The following is a 22192-nucleotide window of genomic DNA, read 5'->3' on the forward strand; positions in this document are numbered from 1 at the left end:
TTGGTCGGCGGGGGAGATGGTAGGGAGGGGGAGGATCAAGGGATGGTGGGGTGATTGGAGATACAAGGCGGGTGTGTGGGGGGGGGGGGGCTAGGGTCAAGGGGGGAGCCGTGGGGAGGAGGGGGGGAGGAGGGTGAGGGGGGTGTGGGCCCTCGAGTGAGAAGGTCTGTGACACCTCTGTGGGTGGCGGATGTGTAGGCCTATGGTCTTGCCGGGTGGGTCGGGGGGGGGGGGGGGACTTCGTGGTATTCTGCCGAGGGGGTGACACTCGCCCTCCTGCTTCTATTGCCGTGGCTGTGTCTGCGGGGCTGATTGTGGCCCCCCTGCTGTCTCCCTCTCTGACGCCTCTGGACCCATGTAAAGCCATTCGCGTCCACCCGTGGTGTCGGCAAAGCCACCTTGGCTCCGAAGCACGTGCAATCTGCTACTTTATGCCCAAAGTCATGGCAACACAAGCATTGCCCTGGCTGCCCAGTCATAATAATTTGCTGCCTGAAGAAGTGTCCTCTTGCCTCAATCTCTAGAAACTATGGTATATTCTTTGTCTCTTTCATTGCCACCTATACCTTTGGAACACCTGCGGTTGTCACTGTGTCTGCGAAAGAAGCGGGAAGGATGGTGCCAAAGAGTCGTCCAAAGTCTTCCACTAATTGGCGATACTCTATCACCAGTTCGGGGAAGATTAAGGTGTTCGGGTGTCCAAGGAAACTATTGTGGAGCGCGAATGCCTCCACTATGAAGCCACTGTACTAGGGGACCATGTAGATGACCCCCTTCGTGGAAGAATAGGGTGAACTAGCTAGTAGCTCACGGGCTGCGTCTGCTGAGGTGAGTCGTACCATGAAGATCCCTCAACCCATGAGAACCGCCTCCACGATCTCTGCGTTGTGCTAATGTGCAAAGTGGAATGAAGCCAGTCCCGAAGCTGGGCCCTGGATGGGGAATGTCCTACTACCTGGTGACCAAAGATCAATGTTTCTTTTAGCTCCAGCTTTGTGGCACGAACGGCTAAGAGCTATTCCTTAGAGAGGATGACGCGCAAGGTGTTTGACTGGGGGGCAATTGTAGAATGCACCGGCGTCTGACCAGAGGTTTCCATCGCACGTCCCTACTGAGAACCTAACAAACACTCTGATGTGATGTCGGAGGGGGGAGTGTTGCTACAGATGGAGGGAGCAATGGGGGGGGGGGATGCTGTTTTCCGGGTAGTGGAGGGGTGCTGGACTCCATGTATGGTTGGCTCCCTATGGGGACACGCAGGTGGCCTAGCGGGTGGGGCTGCTAGACAAGGGAGGCCAAGACAGTGTGGAGCGGGAGCTAGACGGGGGGGTTGGAATAGCACATTTGGAGAGGTTGGGGCATATCGCGATGGCGGCCAAGCTGGAGGAGGAGGACGCGACGTCAGGCAGGCTAGAGGAGAGGGGTGCGAAGGCAGGCAAGTGGGGGTGGGGGGAGGGAGACGCTATGGCAGCCAGGAGGGGGGGTGTGATGGCGTGTCGGCACGAATGGCAGGTGCAGGATCACTGGGGGAGGGGCCGCGAATGGCGGGCATAAGCGTTGGGGGAAGGGATGCGATGGCATGCAAGCAGGGGGGAGGGGGGGTGACACAATGGCGTGATAGGAGTGGGGGAGAGGAGGTGCGATGGCAGGCAAGAGCGTATTGGCAGGGAGTGTATTTTTTCAATCTGAGCTCATCAAATGTAATCGGGCATTGGTTGAGGATGTACACTGGGGAGACTCTCGTGGAGGCCAGATTGGGCAGTTGGCGGGCACCACATTGTCCCATCATTGCCCGATTCTCCTGACACTAGATCCCCCAGCATCTGCCCTAGACACATGATCGTGTCGGATCTCTAACTTGATCTATAGGAGGGAGAAGGTGATGAGACAAATAGAGCAGCTTTGGACTAGGAGTGGGGCAAGAGGGACCGCATCGCAGAGGAGGTTGCAAAGGTCCTCGCTGAGTCGAGCAAAATCTGCCAAGAGGCAGCCATACAGGCCAGTCAGTAGAGCTAGGAGGAGGAGAGAGCACTTCGGTGGGACCTTACAGCCACGCAGAGATTACTACAGGAGGCACCAGGGAATCCCACCCTCCACACACAAGAGGTGCGAGCGCGAGCAACCATTGCTGGCCTAGAGGACAGGCGCTCAAAGCTCTCTTTCCGCACCTCAGTAGCTTTTCCGGGCGCGGAAGGGGGACATGATGTGCAAGAAGTTTTTCCAGTGTACCAGCCTCACACCTCAGGAGAGTAGATACGCAGCCTTCGAGATCAATATGGGAGGACTCGTTCTAGCCTAGAGGAGGTGATGGAGATTGCCACTGACTACTACAGGTGCCTTTTCCAGCAAGAGACAGTCTCAGCTAGAGGATAGCGATGTAGGCAGCAGGTTTGGGATCACATCCCGTCCCTCCTAGTCCCCTTTCACAAAGAAGAAACTAGAGGAGGCTTTCCATATAGAGGATGGGCAGAAATGCCGGGAGAGGATGGCCTCTCTAAGGCCTTCTTTACTACCTACTAGGAAGTGGTGAAGGACCCCCTACTACTGAAGGCCTTCCAGGAGATTTTCACTTCAGGATGACAGATGCCAGGGAGCCTTTTGACAGGCCTTATTAGTCTTCTCCCCAAAGGGGGAGACCGATTGGAGCTTTCCCAGTGGAGACCGATTACCTTATTGTCAGTGGCCTATAAGGCACTGGCAAAGATGATTGGTAGGCGAGTATGCTCCGTGCTGCCAAACATCATCCATGACACAGAGATAGGCTTTGTCCAGGCTAGGAGTATCCTAGACAATGTATTCACCTTCTTTGAGGCGACAGAGTGGGCTCAACACAGTGGGTAGAGACTGGCCACACTACTCTTGGAATTCGAGAGCTTATGACAGGGTGGACTCGGATTTCTTGGAGGGCACCATGGTGAGGTTGGGTTTCTCCTAGGCTTGGATCCGTGGGGTCTCCGCACTTTACAAATCAGCCACCAGCAGAGTTCTCATAGTTGGTAGGTGAGGGAAGGAGTTTCGGTTGGAAAGATTGGTCCGGTAGGGCTGCCCCCTAGCTCCGTACCTGTTCCTACTCTTTGCAGAGACGATGTCTCACTTCCTCAGGTCCTGTGTGAGCGGATTACGCGGCCTCCGATTTCTAGTGAGAGAGGAGACTGAGTTGTTAGTCTCAGAGTATGCAGGTGATACAACACTCTACATATAGGACGATGAGTTGATGCTGGAGAGAGTGAGGCTGGCTCTTGAGATGTTCTGTTTTGCAACGGGAGCGAATATCAACTGGCAAAAGTTGGTTGGTTTCCTCACAGACCCAGACTCTAGCACGGAGTGGGGCGTCCACCTAGGATTTAGATGGGTGAGCAGAAGGCAGACCGTCTAGTACCTAGGGTTCCCCGTGGGACTCGACATCACTCCTGCCTAGCAATTTCTTCCAGTCCTCGATTCTATTCGGAGAAAGCTGACCTATTGAAGCACGGCTCGCCTCTCACTAGCTGGCCGAGCCCTGGTGGTTAACCAAGTCCTAGCGACGGCCTGGTGCATCACCTCATATTGATGCTTCTCCTCATCCTATGTAGTGCAGCTTCGCCGCCTAGTGCAGAACTTCCTTTGGTCCGGGTCAGACGACTTCAGGGATTCCAGGGCCAAGGTGGCGTGGGCGACCATCATACGGCATCGGTTAGAGGGAGGGCTTGGGATCATAGACTTAGAGTTTCAGAGTATGACCCTCTTGGGCAAGCTAGTTGCCCGCGGCCTCATACTGGGAGGCAGACCTGGAAAGTCCTATTGCAGGAGGGTCTTCAGGATTGTAGACCGAGGCTTGGTGGTGAGTGGAGGCCGTCCCTAAGATGGATCTTCACGTCAGCCCAGATCACCCCCCCCCCGCCCCCAATCACCTTTCCTACGCAGCTTTCTCTGCGTGTGGTAAGGCCTCCGTAAGGCCCTAATCCAGAGCCCCCCAGGCTGCCAGGAGGAGATAGACCATCAATCGGTAATTTGGAACCCCTAGGTCAAAGATCGGGAAGGGGCACAGATTGGCGAGTGCCCCCACATCTAGTGGGCTGGTTGGGAGGCCGGCCCGGCTCGTACCATCAGGACATGGCGGGAGGTGTACAGGATGGCGGACAAGGAGGTGCTTCAGCGAGTATCAAGCTACCAGAGAGGAGTGGAGTTGAGGAGAAGGGAGATAGACGCAGGAATACCTCTAGAGTGGCTTGCTCCCCTAATACGAGTGCCGATAGAGCCAACGGAGGTATGGGCCGCTAGGTGTTTACCAGCAGGCACCCCCCTACAGATGGCAGGTAGAGTGGGCGGCGCCCCGCAAGGGACTTTTTTCATTGTTCTGGAGGGGGGGCGTCTAGCCCTTGATAAAGGACATCAGGATGAGGGGATAGCTGTCCTTTCATGGAGGAGGATTCGGATGGTGGGCCTTCAGGGGAAGACATGGCGACTGGACCCCTACGTTTTCTGGAAGGAGCTTAGGAAGTGGCGCCTTTGGATCTAGGAGGGCAAACCACTTGATAAGCTCGAGTGGGATGCAAAAGAGTGGCTATGGCCGGCCACTACAGTCGCCAAGAAGCCACCGAGATTCCTGTAGTACACTGCCAGGATTGGCAAACACCTACTGATGTAGGAAGATATGGATTGGGTGTTGCACATAGCAGACACTGGGCAAAGCACAGCATCACGGAGCCGTTTCGACAAACCTTCTGGCGCCGCCTATGGGATAGCTGGAGGCTGAGGAGGGTATCATATTTCATATGGCTGATGGCACATGGAGGCTTGGCGGTGAGAAGTTGGCTTACCTAGATGCAGAAGAAGGGAGGTTGTAAGCGCTGCACATAGCAGCCTCTGGAAACCCCAAAGCACTGCCTTTGGTCATGTGAGGAGGCGCAGCTCGTGTGGAGAGGAGCATGCCGCATCCTTCGCCGTATAGCACCCAGCCTTGGATGTATCTCATGGGGAGCTTTTTGCTGGCAGGCAGTCAACCAGGGCCGTCACCTTCTGTATGAGGTCGAGATGCAAGACACGATATTGATCATCGAGGTAGGGTCGTGCGCAGTGGTCACTTTGGAGGCTCTACCCATTCTCCAGGTACTGGAGCCCACAGCAGACCGCTCTAAGGTATGGGAGATCATAGAGAGTCTTATTGGATGGCATATTTGGAAGGCGCAGTGTCAGGAGGCTTTTGGGGGAGAGAGACTTTTAGTATAGGCGACCTTAGCAGAGCTTTGGACCTCCATCATCCACTTCCTCCGCAGCCGTTGGGATCAGGTGTAGGGCGAGTCCAAGGCTCGTCAGGAGCTCCGTTGTCATTTCATGCATACTTGGGGCGGCTAGGACCTGTTTTTCGTGATGCAGACAGGAGAAGATTGTGGGCAGCCTTATCTATTTGACAATCACTAGGCCAAACCTAAACTACACAGTTGGTTTGGAGAGTCAGTTTATGCAGCTTCCATAGAAGCCACACTTGGATGCAATGTGACGGGCATTGTGTTATATCAAGTCCACATTGGACTATGCTTTATTCTATGGTGCAGGTGTACCATTGGTTTTGCATGGTTACACAAATGCAGATTGGGTTGGTAGTATTTTAGACAGGAGATTTACCAATGGTTTTATGTTTTCCTTTGGGAGTGCTGTTATTACTTGGAGCAGCAAGAAACAACTGACAGTTGCCTTGTCTAGTATAAAGGTGGAGTACAGAGGTGTTGCAATTGGAGTATGTGAGGTAGCTTGGTTACGCAAGCTGCTTGGTGATTTGGAAATGCAAGTGGATAAGAAGGTTATCATCTACTATGATAACCTTAGCAACATTCAATTGGCTAGAACCCAAGTGTATCATGTACGGACCACACATATAGAGGTCAATTATAATTTTATTCGGGAGCAGGTTCTAGCAAGTGATATTGATTTGATTTATGTCAGCACAGACGATCAAGTTGCTGACATTTTCACCAAGGCCTTGGGAGCTAAGAAGCTTCAATGCTTTAAGATTATGCTTGAAGTTTACGAGCTCATGTTGAGCTCGGCACTCGAGGGGGAGTATTGAGATGTCAAGCTCTACATGAGTTGGCATCCATTACGATCCTTAGTCATGTGGCATGATATTATTCACTAGCGTACTAGATAACCAACATGAGGATACCCCAGTGATTCTACAGCTAGACTATACCCATGTACTCTATCCTTGGTTATGGCACATTCATTGTGCCACTTCTTCTTTCCTAGGGATTCACACAGTGTGACCGCATGTATATACGTTGTGGTACTTTCATATTAGTTTTTAATCATGTTGTAGACTTAGTTCTTTTGTGTGGAAGAAAAAGAAAGAAGGAGAAGAAGATTTCAGTCCTATCTCTTTGTGTTCTCAAGTCTCCATTACTTTTGTGTGTGTGCTCTTGGGTGCTTTACCTCTCTCCCCTCTTGTTTATTTTCACATAATATCTCATACTTAGCTTTGGGTACAATCTCTCTTTGCCCTTCATCTTTTTCAACGTTGCCTTTTCAAAACGCAGCAATACATAATCACCCTCTACAAACTGCAAAGCACGTCTATGATGATCAACTGCCCTCTTTTGCTTATCCTGCTATCTTTGAAGTACATACTTAACCTTCTCATAAGCTACATCCATGCACTCCACATAGTGATCAGCCTCAAAGATCTTATCCTTTGTGTGAGAAATAGGGGGTACTTTTTTACCACCCTCTACCACGTCAAAAGGAGCCTTACTAGTGGAACTATGCACTGTATTATTGTATGCAAACTCAACCAACGGCAAAAATTGTTTCCACTGTGCTTTGTGATATGATACATAGCACTTCAAAAGATCTAAAATTGTGGAGTTAACCTCCTCAGACTGACCATTAGTTTATGAATGGAAGGATGAAGAGAATTTCAATGTAGTACCCATGTTCTAAAACAGCCCCTTCCAAAACAAACTAGTCATCCATAGGTTTCGATCATCACTGATGATCAACTCTAACATACCATGGTACTTCAACACATGGTGCATAAAAAAGGTGTGCCATGTGATCAACCTTTATCTTCTTCCTCATTGGAATAAATGGGTCTGCTTATTGAACTTGCAAATTATAGTCCATGTCCCATCATTTCTTGTAGATGTATGAGGAAACTCCAAGATAAAATCCATAGCAATGCTTTGCCAAGGCATGTCTAGAATAGGCAAGGTCTATAATAAACTTGGTATCTTTTGCCTATCATACTTCACTTTTTGACACAATGCATTTCTTGGCAAAGTGCTCAACATCATGCCTCAAAGCTAGCCAATAAAAGAAGTGCTCCACAGCCTTAATTGTGGCATCAATACCTCTATGGCAAGGAGGAGCATGACGCAGTCATCACCTGGCTTGCAACTGCTTCGTGACACATAGTTGTCCATGCATCATCAGAAAACCCTCTCTAAGCATAGAGTGTTTATACTTCTAGCCATTGCAAAGCTGATCATATACATTCCCAAAGTCTGAACCAGCAGCATATTAATCTCTCATGGCATCCAACTCAATATGGTAAATCATGCTAATAGCTGATAACTGAGGCTTATGTGACAATGCATTAGCCACTACATTCTTTTTCCATCAATATTTACAATCTGAAAATGAAACATAGAGAGAGTTTTCCCATCTCATATGCTTCTTTGACAACTTCATCTGTGTCAGATAGTACCTTAATGTTTGATGATTTGTCTGCACTTTGAAATCAGCCCCTAACAAATAGTGTTTCCCCATAGATAGTGCATGAATTATAGGCAAGAACTCTTTCTCATAGACCTATAAATTTCTCTATGCACTATGGATAACACGACTTTTATAAGCAACTACATGGCCATCTTGCATTAAAACAACCCCAATGTTGTTTCCACATGTATCACATTGCACAACAAATGACTTCCTGAGATCAAGCAACACAAGCGCAAGATCTGAAGTCATTTTGTCTTTCGACATATCAAATGCATGGAATTCTGGGATTTTAGGGCTAATCTTCTTCTCTCTCTCACTTCTCTTTTTCGCTCCTTTCTGGGCCTGAGAGGGGGTGTTGAGAAATTAAGTCATTCAATACATTTCTTCTCCTTCATTCCTATTTTGGTTTCCATTTATATCCCCAAAAAGGCTTTATTTGGATCATTATTTCAGGTCTAGGCCCCACCCAAGAGAGCCAAGGCACCACTTGAGAGAGTTGGGGATCTGGGGTGCCACTCGAGATAGTTTGTGCTTATATATACACCACTAACTTCCCTCATTACACATCCTACACATTCATTCCTTTTGACACACTGTCACTCTCTTCCATATTCTTCTCTCCTTTCTCCATCCTCTACATTGCCATTCACACCTCGTGAGGAGGACATTAAGATTCGTGGCTGTTGCATCCATCTCCACCAGGCTTTTTGCAGCCTACATCATCTGGCATCAGCCCTTCTCACTTGGCGTCATCATCAAGCTTGCATTTGTAGCAGTTTTAGGCCATCTGCAGCAGGTCACACCCTTTTTATTAGCCCTACACGAGATACATGCATTCTTTTTGTTTTCTTCACTCCTGAAGGGCTGCCTAACAATCGCCTGTCTGCAGTCACTTACACGGAGAGATCTTGATCATGTATTCTTTCCTTTTCTTCTCTAGCTGGCTGCCAAGCAGCCCCCTTGAGAGCAACCATCATCTCAGAGATATTTCAGCATATCGTTCATCTCTGATAGCTCTTGAGGACTGCATTTCACTCCCTCTATAGCTGGCTGTCCTTTCCTTCACTGTTCAGCACTACCTTCGATATGCTATACAGGTTCCCTTCAAGTGCTGCCTCTTGATCATACATGACAGCGGAGCCACCTTCAGAGCTGTGGTTCCATTGTATCAACTTGATTCACTTAGCATGATTTAGTGATTCATCATTCATCTTGTTCTTCTTCTAGTGTTTTCTCCGAGTTTCTCCCGTTTTAGTGTTAGTGTTTGTTGTACACTTTGTGTTTCTCCCCACAAAACCTACTGTCTCTCTAATATGGTATGAGTGCATACCGTTCCATCACACTATTTTGACAAGGAATACCAGAATTAGAGTTATAAAAATAATAATATTAGGTGCTTGGATGAAGTTTAATTAAATCATTAAGTTCATTTCTTATTTTGGTGACATCTCTAGTGTGTTTTGGTGACAGCTCTCCAGGATGAGTTTGTAAAATAAAATTCACAATCTCCTTTGAGAACTTTTTGAAAAATGTAGACAAGATCTTGAGTGCAGACTAATTATTATTAATGCACCCTTATTATTAATAGAGCAAGTTCTAAAGGGCTTTGATACCTCTATTTGTTTGTTCTAGAACTTTTATATAACATAAGGATATAATGGTTTCTAGAAAGGGCTTTGTGTTTATTCCAATTACCTTCATCTTGAGAGTGTACCCCAAATCATGAGGTGTTACTTGATGCTTGTAATCCCATCATTGCAAAAATGGGCTTCGAATTGGAAGCTTCATTCCATTATTAAACATCCCTGCTAGACTTTGAACAACATGTCTCTTAGGAGGCCCTGTGATTACATCACCTTGTTTTTAATTTGTATCTTGGATTGCATCATAATTGCTGAGTATTGTGATGTCTATTAAATGCAAAATGCTGTCCACTTAAGCGTAGAATGCTCTTTTTCCTTTTGGTTCGATTGTATTAATGAAGGTAGGATCAAACAATGCAGGGGGAGTCCTATCCTTCAGTTATCATGTTCCCAAGTAATAGAAAAGATAATCCTATAGTCTATGAGGGAGGACCAACTGTTTATGAGATACTGAAGTTTCTTGCAGCCGGAGGAAATGTTGGTGCTAAGGCCTTGCAAACACTTCAAGGTAACTGACTGTGTTAGAACTTCTTTAAGGAAACATAGACTTCGAGTATATGTGTTAATGTGAATGTGACATTTATATGAACAAATAACACAATTGTTTGCTTCCTGATGGTGCACAGCATGGGGAGTAAACCAAAATGTTTGTTACATTGTCATTTTCATTCTAGGGGTAGAGACAAAGAAATTATTGACCCATTATTTTAAGGGAACACGTCCTTTATCTGCTTATAATGTTCTACATATGCGATAACATCGGCTAATAGCTCACAAAATTTCTTATGGGCCAGACGTGTAGAAGTCTGCACTCAAGATCTTGTCTGGATGACCCCATCCCTGATCTATATTATGGAGGAGCAGTTTGCTGACTTGCCCCTCACGAGCAGTTTGTTGACTTGCCCTTGCCCCTCACCTTCTCTATGAGGTACACATGTAGGACATTTTTTTAACTTGTCTGTTGAGGTCAGAGATCAATAAGTATACCAGAATCAAAGTTTTGCAAGTTTACTAGACTCCAGAGATGATCTATAGATTTAGCTAGATTCCAGAGGTCTATATATTTAACTAGACTTCTATCCTTGGCTGGTAGTGCCTTCTATCTCATGACCATGCTGAGGACATGTCCTTGGTGACTATGCCACACAAATATCATGAGTGATAGTGAATGCACCTATTGCATAGAAACTTCTAGTTAGACAGTCTCATGTGTACAAAGGCACACAGATTTGAAACAGAGACAAAGTGGCCTAGAAGGCATGCACAAATACCATGCTAGCTGCAACTGACTAGTGTATGACTCCTTGCAAGTTTTGTTAATGAAAGTAAGATCACATGAGCACACTAGCTCGAAGCATGGTAGCATGCAATCCGTTCAACTTCTTCATGTCTTCTGTTCTTTAATCATCAATCCCATATTAGCAGAGGGTAGTGATGTAGGCTGAAAATAATGAGATCCCTTAATAGACAGTTGCTAGTGATGATGATTAAACATACAAGAATAGCCGTATAAGGGCCCCTAAAGTGTCCACATGCCAAGTACAGACTTAAGACATACGAGCAGCAAGGACAAAGCAATCCCTCCAAAAGCTTAGCCATCTAGAAGGCTTTGCAAAAGCATTTCCGCATTGTAATCAAGTTCTGGGTAAAAGGCCTAACAAGCCTAAGAGTTGCATAATCTTCCCATGCTATCACCGACAGGACTCAGGTTGATGTAGTAGAGGATGAGAGAACATTAAGAAAAAGAGAAAAACAACCATTTGACATTGATAGACAGCAGCCCTTTCCTTCTTTATGACAGCCCTTTAGACACAACGGCAGTTTTTGGGACTCTAAAAGAGGAAAAAAGTAAACATGAGTGAGGGTTTCTAAATCTTTAATAATCCATCTATTTAGTTTCAAGTAACAATGATTTAAATCTAATGTGTTTAAGCTTTTTCAACTAATGTGTTTAAGCTTTTTCAACCTAAAATTAAAAATTTAACTCGCTTTCAAGGACCTCAGTTCTTACTCATGCGATTGGGTCATGAAACACACACACAATGCACCTACACGTTTTATGTCCCTTCAGTTCATTATCAGTCCACGTGCATGCACATGGATCATGTGTGTATTTGTCAAAATCCCCATCACCTCTGTTGTATAAGCCATTTGATGCATGCACTTGTGTCATTAGGAGGTTCTAAAAATAGGGATGTGATTTTGTTCTGATGCAAGTATACTTGCCACCTTCATACGAGAAAACTATTCAAGTTATTCCTTAGAGTGGCCAACTCTTAAGGCTTGAGTCATGGAAAATAAGTTTCAAACAACTAGTAAAAGTGTATACAAAACACGGAAATGAACATAGGAGTAAAAATGTAGTCTTGATGATGGCTTCGCGAGGATTTGCTGTGCTCATCAGGTTGCTTTCTTCATGGTTGTCATAGCCAACTCTTCAGACGCATATCCTGCCTTAGCTCACACATGAGCAGACTAATAGTACGGATGCCACTTCTTCTTCAATGAGTAATAACTTGTCATGTTATTGTGTGAAATAGAGATCATTACAATGATTCAGGCGGTACAACATTGTGGCAAATGTTGTATACATTTGGAAGGCACGATTCATCATTTGATAACGCCTTACTTCTGTAGATTATAAAACGTGCTAGATTAGTGGATGCCTTCAGTACTATTTAAAGCAAACACTACTGCGAAAAAAGGAAAAAAGATAAAAATTAGTACACGAAGGGCTGGCAAACTTGAGATAATTATTCAAAAGATGAGATTCTAGAAGATTTTACTGAAAAAATGACTCAAAAAGTTTTACAAAGAGACCGTGGCCCATGAACAGAAGGCCACTCTTTCAAGTTGCATTATCTCTATCTATTATTATCACTTTCCTCACCAAATCTATCTCTTCTCTCCCTCAGGCTTCAACTCTTAGCACCATAATTGGAGCTTTTTCATCAGCCATCATCCCTTAACTTGCCCGGGAGATCAGGCCCTTGCTGATGCATTGTTTTGGTGGACTGCATACTCATGTTTCTACTCCATCTCCAAGCAGTCTGTTTGCTGCCATTGGCTCATCCAGGCGACCTCCAGCTACTGCACTTTGCTGTTTTTCTGCTCTATCACCAGTTGACAGCCTCAGGATTCATTGCAATTGCGGCCTACTGCTGCATTTTGCTGACTAGGACCTGCACGTCTTCATCAGATTTCAAATAGGCTGCACCCTCTCCAACAAGCCTTGAACAGCTGCGTTTTGGCTATCCCATCTTGCCTGCAGCTGACCAGCATCATCTTCGTGATCCACCCATTTCTCGACATCAGGATCTGTTGGAGTATGGCAAATTCGTTCAGCATCCCTCAGCCCACTCCCTTGAGAGATAGTGGCTGTTTGACAGCCCTATTTGTGTAGGATTTTCTCTTCAGGAAGGAGGAAAGGTTGTGTTTTCGGCCTTTGGCAACAGATTTCAGATTTTAATCACCTTCGACAGTTAAAGCAGGTTTAAGACCATTAGGGATTATTTAATTTGTCCTGCCCCAGGTGCAAATAAACCAGTGCCTGCCATGTGTCATGGACCACTCCTCCATGAAAAAAAATCGCTTCATGTAATGATTACACACTCTTGTGGGTTTTCAACCCAAGAGCTCCCCTTTATACGGGCCCACCCTTACCACTGGGCTAAGCCCAATCACATGAAGACAAGATGACTGACAGCCCTGTTAAGCACAATTTCGAGAAAATTTTCCCCCTTATATTATGAAACCACCTAATCTATAGGTCAAAACCACTTTTTCTCCTCATGATGACACTCGATTCCACTCTAACCAAAGTTTAGAAAAGTAATCATCCTTCTAATCCACTCCTTATGAGGCCCTTTTGAGAGTCCATATTCCCCCTAGTGGACCAGAGAAAGCCCTAGCAAGTTGCCTTTTTGGAGGCAAAGGGGGCTGCTCATTTTCCTTGTATAGGTTATTTAAGCAACTATGTCTTCTAATATTGACATGGAGTTTCGAGCTATTATCAATTGTAAGGTCTCAGTGCTATTGGCTCATCCACAAGATCAAAAGCTAGATAGGGAGAAATACCGCATTTGGTAGGTGATGATGTTGTCATCTTGGACTCTTATGATTTGGTGGAGCTTGTAACTGAGGCCATTGACTATCTAACAACCAATGATCCTTCCAAACTTTCTTCTTCGGAGAAAGCAAAGTTGGCAAAGGTACATGCCTATAGGACAAACTGAATGCCTCCAGTCGCTCGTTCTTATTTCCATCTTGCACACAGGTTATAATTACTCACATCGAGCATTTGAATAATGCTTAGGAGATATGGCTGGAGCTAGATCAACTCTATAATAGGATGACTGTCATGAAGAAGGTTTCTTTGGAGATTTAGATGTGGGCCTTAACCCCAAGCAAGTTTGCCTCTATGCATGAGTATATGAACAAGCTTCGACAATTATAGATGTAGGATCAGAATGGAGGCAAGGTAATTACCTCCATGACAATTACTTTGTTGTCCCCTAGATTCAATGCATTGTATTCTGCCTTGATTGCTTCCAAGCAAATAGATACCTTAAGAGGGAGGAGTTGGTTCCTATGGTCTTGGACCAATAAGAGCAATGAAGGATACAAATTCTCATAAATCTGAGGCTCTCACAAGTCAGGCTTCTCAAAAGAAGGGGAAATAGAAGTAGAAGAAGGAAGTGGTGGTTGCTCCTTCATCAGTGGATTTTCTACACTTGAGGTTATCAAGTCTTCTTCACAGGCTTCATATGCAGCATTGATGGCCTCACAATCTTGAGAGTGGATTGTGGATAGTGGTGCTTCTCGCCACATGGCCCCTTCTCCAAAGATGCACGGGCACATAGTGATTGGTGATAGTTCTTCAGTTCCGATACAAGGCGAGGGTGATATATAGCTGATTCCAGATGGGGATGGCAGTGCTCACATTGTGGGGGTTCATTATGTTCCAGGCTTGGGCTATCATCTACTTTCAGTGAGTAAGATTTGTGGACTTTGCCTCACGATTGAGTTTGATAGGGATTCCAGCCACGTCATCATATGCTTGGATTGCTACACGTAGTGTTCTCCTGCTAGGTAGTGTTCTTCACCTAGTGGGATGCATTTTGCTGCTGTAGTGGATTATGCTGATGTCATTAACCTCTCTTTCATCTGCTGAACATGGACCTATATCAGCCAGTAGACCTTGTGTTTTGCTGCCCGAAGTCATTATTGACATCCTACCAGCTAGACTATATTTTGATCCCTCCATTACTGCCCTTATCATTCCTTTTGTTGCCCGGAGTCTTCTTTGACATCCTACTGCTTAAGAGGACTGCGTTTCACTGCCTCCACACTCATTCCACAAGTGATGTCACCCTTTGATCAAATGGGACAATGTAGTCATCTTGAGCCACTTTCGTGTCATGGACTCCTTGGCTCTCTCAACCCCAATCTTGGAGACATGGAGGCTTGAGGTTATTGTAACACTGTTATTTAACCATTCATTCTTTGAGTTTTTGAGTTTATCCATTGCTAATGTTTGTCATACACTCTCTTGTGTGCCTTGTCTCCATTGCAAACCCTACCGTGTCCTTACGGAAATTCTTTTTATATTTTTCTCCCTTCACACCCTTTTATTCAGGTTTCCCAAACTGTTGTTAGGGCTTCTTTGTGTCAGGTTATATCACTAACCATTGGGTGCTAGTACTATAGCAAGAAGTCACTCCATGCGAGCTTCTCACCAACAACCATTACTCCCTACCCCACTAGAGTATATGCACCTCCCCAAAGTACCCCTTGTGTCAACTTCTTGTTCTAGGCAACATAAATCGTTTTAAATTGGCTATCAGCATACTATGCTTAGGGCAATAAGATACCTATAATGCACACTAAGTCCTTTCAAGCACTTGGAAGCCATGAGACCCGATCATGTGATAAGCCCTCTTGGAGATGGATGCAACCAATTGTGTAGGCTTACCCTAACCTATTTTTGGGTTTAGTGGCTTTCATGATCCTTGGATCTATAGTCCACTCCATCAAGAGAAAGAGGCTGGTGGATGTCACAACTCTATAGAAACAGAATTTGTATCCTTTTTCATTAATTTGTCCATATAATGATTTATTAAATTTATTTCCTTTGCACTAATTAGATATAAAGAAAAGTGCATTAGGAGTTGGCCACTGATGAGTGGTCACAGGTTATGGTGGACCCACGTGGTGGGTTAGAGAAAAGATAGTTCACACTTCCATCTATATGGCCCGATTGGGCGCCTGCGACCAGAACTAACGCATATCAGGGTTAGACTCGCACACAGAAAGGATTGATGCCTTGAAGTGTGGGCTAGATCCGCCAGAACAGACAGTTACAATCAACAAGATGGCATGATCATGAAATGCTTGTACAATGTGCATGTGTGCGCTGAAAGCTTGAACTGCACATTTCTTTGCATAGGAAAGTCACATGAAGATTCTGATACCGTTTTTGCGATGTACACGGAAAAAGCTTTCATATGACACCCATATTGGGGGGTTCCTAAATTTTAGGAGCCTCGAATTAGCCTAAAAATGCTAGTCCTAAAAAATAGGGATGTCGTTCTAAAAATAGTAAATTCTGTACTCTGGCTGTGCTTACTAAATTTGGTTGTTTCTATTCTTGACAGTATTTAGCCCAAAAAGGAAGGCCGTAGAGAAGAGACAAGTGTCAAGACACTTGTCACACAAGTTTCCAAGTGTCCCACCACTTGTCACATCTCATGACATGTGGCTGGACACTTGTCTTGTGCTACTCCACTTTCCCCTTTTGTACTAGCTCTTCCCTCTGCTATAAATAAGAGCTCGTTTTTCTTCATTCGGCATCATTTTTCTTTGCTGTAAACTCATGTACAACACCCACAGATAGCTAGCTAGAAACTGGCCCCATCCATCCCCATCATCATCCCCGACTTCTCCATTATCAAATTCCTCCAAATTTCCTCTTCTATCACTGCTGTTTTATAGGACAGCAAGCTTGTAAATTCATTACAGCACCTCCTTCTCAAGCTCTTTCTTCCATTTTAGCAACAAGAAGCAAGCCCTATCCATGTACTGCTGATCAACGATGGAGAAAGGCTGATTTTCCCTCTTTCTTATCTCATACTGTAAAGAAATTAGTTCTTATCATTGCATAATAGATAATGCATGTGTGTTTGTACGTCTTTGCATAATCTTGTGAGAGTGAGAATTACTTCTCCTCACTCTCAGGTTGATTGTAACTGAGCTCTTCCCTAAGGGACTTGGATTGAGCAGAAATACATTCCTTCGGGGGGGGGGGAGGGGGAGGAGAGGGGGGTTGCCCATCTTCAACCCTCAATCTTGTCTCCATTACTTTTACATTTTCATGGCTGTAATTTTGTGAGTAATTTTTATTTTCAGCTTTAAGTGTTCATTCTCTTTTATATTAAATCTCGAAAACAAGCAAATATCATAATTGTTAAGCATACTTCGATGTTCGGGGCGTTTACAGTGGTATCAGAGCTTTGGCTCGGTCCTCACCCCAACATTGGTAGTGCTTACAATTATAAGTTTGTTTATTTTCAGCCCTTGCATTGAGTGCTTGAGCATATTTTTCTTAGAGTCTCAATGGATCAGTCAAGTGCTATCCTTCAAGCCATTCAAAGTCTTAGAGAGGAGAATCAGCAAATTCGTGAGCAACTTCTCAAACTAGAAAAAGTTGAGAATCCCAAAAAATTCAAGGAAAGAAGCCCATCTGCTTCAAGGAGACAAAGCCATACCAATGAAAGGAGCCAATCAAGAAGTCCAACTGCTTCTAAGAGGCAGTTCCATTCTACTTTAAGACAAAGAAAGAGATCGCGTCGAAGCTCATCCTCTTCTTCAAAGTCAACCGGCGCCTACTCTGATGGACCCTCTTCTAGTGACGAAGAGTCACACCCTTCTCGTGGAAGACCTCATCATCGTCAAAGGCATCGACATTCTTCACCCTCGTCTCCATCTTCATCCCCATCAAGTACTTCATCATCTTCAACCTCAAGATCCGGGCATGGACGAAAGCATAAGAAGAAGAAGAAGACTAAGTCACTATCTCAACTTGAAAAGAAGATCAAGTTCAGTATGTATGATGGTTCCTGAAATCTTGATCTTCTTCTGAATTTTATTCGTCAATTTCAAATATTGTATGGTCGTGACAAGTATAAAGAAAAAGAAAAGATTAAGTTTGCAGCTTTACATTTGACCGATTTAGCCCATACTTGGTGGACGGGGTTGGAATATGATCATGCTGCCCCAAAATCATGGCGGTCCTTTGTTCGCATGATACAAAGCCAATTTCAACCTGTTCATTTCAAAAGAGATGTAAAAATGGAATGGGATCGGCTTTGGCAAAGGAAAAATGAGTCACTTGGTGACTATACCAAGAGATTTTGGGAGCTACTTTTGAAGGTCCAACATTTCAAGAAGATCAGCAATTCGGAAAAGCTTAGGAAGTTTCAAGGAGGTTTGCATTTTAAACTTCGTACTGCTCTTAATCATTATCATTGTTCTAGTCTCAGGGAACTCATGGACCATGCTGAGACATGGGAAATGGAGCAGAATGGCAACAAATCATTCCAAAAGAATGATAAGAAGAGAGTAGCTGATGATGAGGAGTATTCAGCCCCAAATGAAGGACAAAAACAGTGGCAAAAGCAGCCATCAAATCAAAAGCAGATGAAGCCCTATGTAGCTCCTAATGCTCCTCAATTTCGCTCCAATCTATATCCACAAGCAAAGCAACTTTCCGAAAAAGAAAAGCAGTGCTTCATGAAAGAAGGAAAGTGCTTTAAATGTGGACAAACAGGCCACATAGCGAAGCAATGTCCAAACAAAGGACAAAGCAAGGTTTCTAACAACAAGTCTAAGTCGCCAGTGAAAATCAATGCTATCAGTGATGTAGTTGCAAACACAACTCACACTCCAGAGATGCACAAATTATTAAAAGCTTGGGGACAGTTGCAAGGTAAGCAAGCACTATTCTTGATAGATCTTGGGGCGAATGAAAATGTCATTTTCTTGCAATTAGCTAAAAAGCTTGGATTAAAGAATGAAGAGATGGATACTCCGACAGAAGTTCGCCAAGCTTTAAATGCCGATGAAGGTGACACAGTGAAGACTGTGACACCCTACATTGACAAGCTCAAGTTTCAAATTCAAGGCTACAGTGACGAAGATACCTTCTGTATCGGAGACCTTCATGGTTGCGATGTGATTCTTGGCATGCCCTGGAATCATAGAGTAGATTCAACCATCTTCTCTCAGAAAAAGAAGGTAGAACTCACCAACAAAGGCAAAAAGTACGAGATCCAAGCTGGAGTTTTTGGAGACACTATACCTATGGTAAGCCATATGCAAGTCTCTAGAGCAATTAAGGATTGTGTTCAATGTTGTTTGCTTTATGTCACTGATGTAAAAGATAATATGAATGTTGAAAACCAAGAGCGACTTCAGCTCTTGGAAAAGTATAAAGATTGTTTTTCGAAAGATCTTCCTTATCAGCTTCCCCCAGAAAGGCCAAAAGACTATCATATCGATATTATTCCGGGCAGCTCTCCTCCTAATATAGCACCATACCGTGTGAGCCATCCTCAACAAGAAGAAATCAAAAAGCAAGTCGAAGACCTACTCAACCGTGGGCTAATTAGGCCAAGTAGCTCACCATTTTGTTCACCGGTTCTTCTTGTTCAAAAGAAAGATAGCACATTCAGGATGTGTATTGATTATCGAGCCCTCAACAAAATCACTGTGAAGAATCGGTTTCCTATTCCCAGAATTGACGACATTTTGAATCGTCTAGGAGGCTCAAAGGTTTTCAGCCGCATTGATCTAAAGAGTGGTTATCATCAAATTAGGTAATACCACAAGATGTACACAAAACTGCTTTCCGCACTTCATACGGTCTTTATGAATTCTTGGTGGTTCCTTTCGGATTAACCAATGCACCAGCCACCTTTAATCGAATGATGGAGCGCATCTTTAGAGAGCATCGACAATATGTCGGTACTTTCTTTGATGATATTCTTGTCTTTAGCAAGAATGAAGAGGAGCATCATCAGCACTTGGAGATTGTTCTACAATTACTTCAACAAAATCAACTCTTGGTAAATGGTAAAAAGAGTGAATTTTTCATGCATAAAATAAATACATTGGGCATGTCATCTCTTCTGAAGGGATTCAGATGGATCTTGAAAAGATCCAAGTAATCCAAGAATGGCCTCATCTTCATGATGTACATGAGGTGTGATCGTTTCTTGGCTTATGCTCTTATTACCGCTGCTTCATCAAGCATTTTGCACATATGGCTTCTCCACTTCATGACCTTACAAAGAAGAAGACCTCTTTTCAATGGAAGGAAAAAGAGAAGGCAACCTTCACAAGGCTGAAAACAGCTCTTACTTCTGGACCCGTTCTTATCATTTCAGATTTGGTAAAACCATTTGTGATGGAAGCAGATGCTTGCGGTGATTGTATTGGTGCGGTGCTAAATCAAGAAGGCCATGCCGTAGCCTTTGAAAGCCGCCGTCTAAATGATGTGGAGAAAATGTATGATATTTATGAAAAGGAGCTCTTAGCAGTGGTTCATGCTTTGAAGATATGGAAACATTATCTTTTAGACAATGAATTCCTTATTAAAACTGATCATGAGAGCTTAAAGTATTTCAAGACTCAAAAGCATTTGCAAGAGAAACATGCAAGATGGGAAAATTTCTTGTCTATGTTTCATTTTCAAATTATGTACACTCCAAGGAAACAAAATGTAGTTGCTGATGCACTTTCTAGAGTGCCTCGCATTGCAACTATTACAGTGGCTCATCATGAAGATTTTCAAACGATGAAGAATACTTATGATGAAGATACTGATTTTGCAGCAATTTGGTCAAATTTACAGCAAGGAGGTTCTCATCCAGATTATTCCATCAAAGACGGTTACCTTCTCATGAACAATCGCCTTTGTGTCACTCTTCCTATTCGACAAAAGGTGCTTAAAGAAAGTCATAAACCCCCTTATGCAGGGCATAGAGGGAGGGCAGCCACTCTTAAGTGCAATTGAGCGCTACTTTTATTGGCCAACATTACGAAGAGATACACATAACTTCATTGAGGCTTGTCTAGTATGCCAAAAATCTAAGTATGATAGGCAAAAGACTCCAGGATTGTTGCAACCTCTTCCGGTGCCCAAAGATCCATGGGAATCTATCAAAATGGATTTCATCTCAGGTATTCCAAGAATACCTCAAGGTCATGATATGATTTGGGTCATAATTGATCGATTCAACAAGCAATCACATTTTATTCCATGTCATAAAACATTGAAATCCGCACAAGCTGCAAGACTTTTCATTCAACATATCTTCAGATTACATGGTATGCCTTTTGAGATCATTTCAGATAGAGACTCCAAATTCACAAGTAACTTTTGGCGTGCTTTATTTGAGAATTTGGGAACCACTTTAAAGTTCTCCTCAGCTTTTCATCCTCAAACTGACGGCCAAACAGAGGTGATGAATCTCACTCTTTTGGATATGTTGAAAGCTTATGTTAGTGAACATATGTCACAATGGGAGAAATATCTTCCATTATTGGAGTTTGCTTACAACAATACAGTGCACTCATCCACAGGGAAAGCTCCAAATGAAATAGTACAGGGTAAAGTGATTCCTCCTTCAATTATTCACACTAAAGATAAGATTTTTGTTGCTGATGAGTTTGCTTCAGATTTAAAAATAGCAATGGATCAAGTTCGAGCCACTATCAAAGTTGCCCAAGAGCGACAAAAGAAGCAAGCAGATAAACGAAGAAGACCTTTGGCTTTTGAAAAAGGTCAATATGTCTTGCTAAAGTTTGATAAAAGCAGGCTCAAACAAGGTTTCGGTCAAAATTTATCTTTTCCAAAGCTCTCCAGTAGATACTTTGGACCCTTCAAAGTGATTGAGAAAATAAATGAAGTTTCTTATCGACTTGAAAAATACACAATGCTTTTCATATAAGTTTGCTAAAACCTTACATAGAACCAGAACCAAAGGAACCCATTACTAAAGATCCCCCAAAAGTTGAAGAAACAGAGCAACTCTTGGAACCTGAACAGATTTTGTTTCACAAGGATCGAACCACGAGAAGTGGCCTTGTGACACGAAAATTCTTACTAAAATTCAAGAATCTACCTACAACAGATGCACAGTGGGTAGATGAAAAATTCATGAAGAATTACCTAGACATTCTTCAGCCAGATCAAGAAGCTTTTCAGCTGAGGATACCTGAATAAAAGCCAGAGGGCTGTCACAACTCTATAGAAACAGAATTTGTATCCTTTTTCATTAATTTGTCTATATAATGATTTATTAAATTTATTTCCTTTGTACTAATTAGATATAAAGAAAAGTGCATTAGGAGTTGGCCACTGATGAGTGGTCACAGGTTATGGTGGATCCACGCGGTGGGTTAGAGAAAAGATAGTTCACACTTCCACCTATATGGCCCGATTGGGCGCCTGTGACCAGAACTCACGCATATCAGGGTTAGACTCACACACAGAAAGGATTGATGCCTTGAAGTGTGGGCTAGATCCGCCAGAACAGACAGTTACAATCAACAAGATGGCATGATCATGAAATGCTTGTACAATGTGCATGTGTGGGCTGAAAGCTTGAACTGCACATTTCTTTGCATAGGAAAGTCACATGAAGATTCTGATACCGTTTTTACGATGTACACGGAAAAAGCTTTCATATGATACCCATATTGGGGGGTCCCTAAATTTTAGGAGGTCCCTAAATTTTAGGAGCCTCGAATTAGCCTAAAAATGCTAGTCCTAAAAAATAGAGATGTCATTC

At 43.9% G+C, this 22192-nt stretch overlaps 1 protein-coding gene across 3 annotated transcripts in view; it reads left to right on the plus strand.

Annotated features, from left to right (window-relative positions):
- Positions 1-22192, plus strand: part of LOC148010676 (uncharacterized) — a 101230-nt gene that overhangs the window by 74481 nt on the left and 4557 nt on the right. For all 3 annotated transcript variants that reach the window (XM_087671162.1, XM_087671163.1, XM_087671164.1), the window contains one exon: positions 9699-9846. In XM_087671162.1, coding sequence (XP_087527288.1) covers positions 9699-9846 — 148 coding nt within the window. The remainder of the gene's footprint in view (positions 1-9698; positions 9847-22192) is intronic.

This window comes from Lygodium microphyllum, chromosome 29, assembly GCF_053477565.2.
Source record: "Lygodium microphyllum isolate KBCC chromosome 29, Lygodium_microphyllum_v1.1.10, whole genome shotgun sequence".
Classification (NCBI taxonomy): Eukaryota; Viridiplantae; Streptophyta; class Polypodiopsida; order Schizaeales; family Lygodiaceae; genus Lygodium; species Lygodium microphyllum.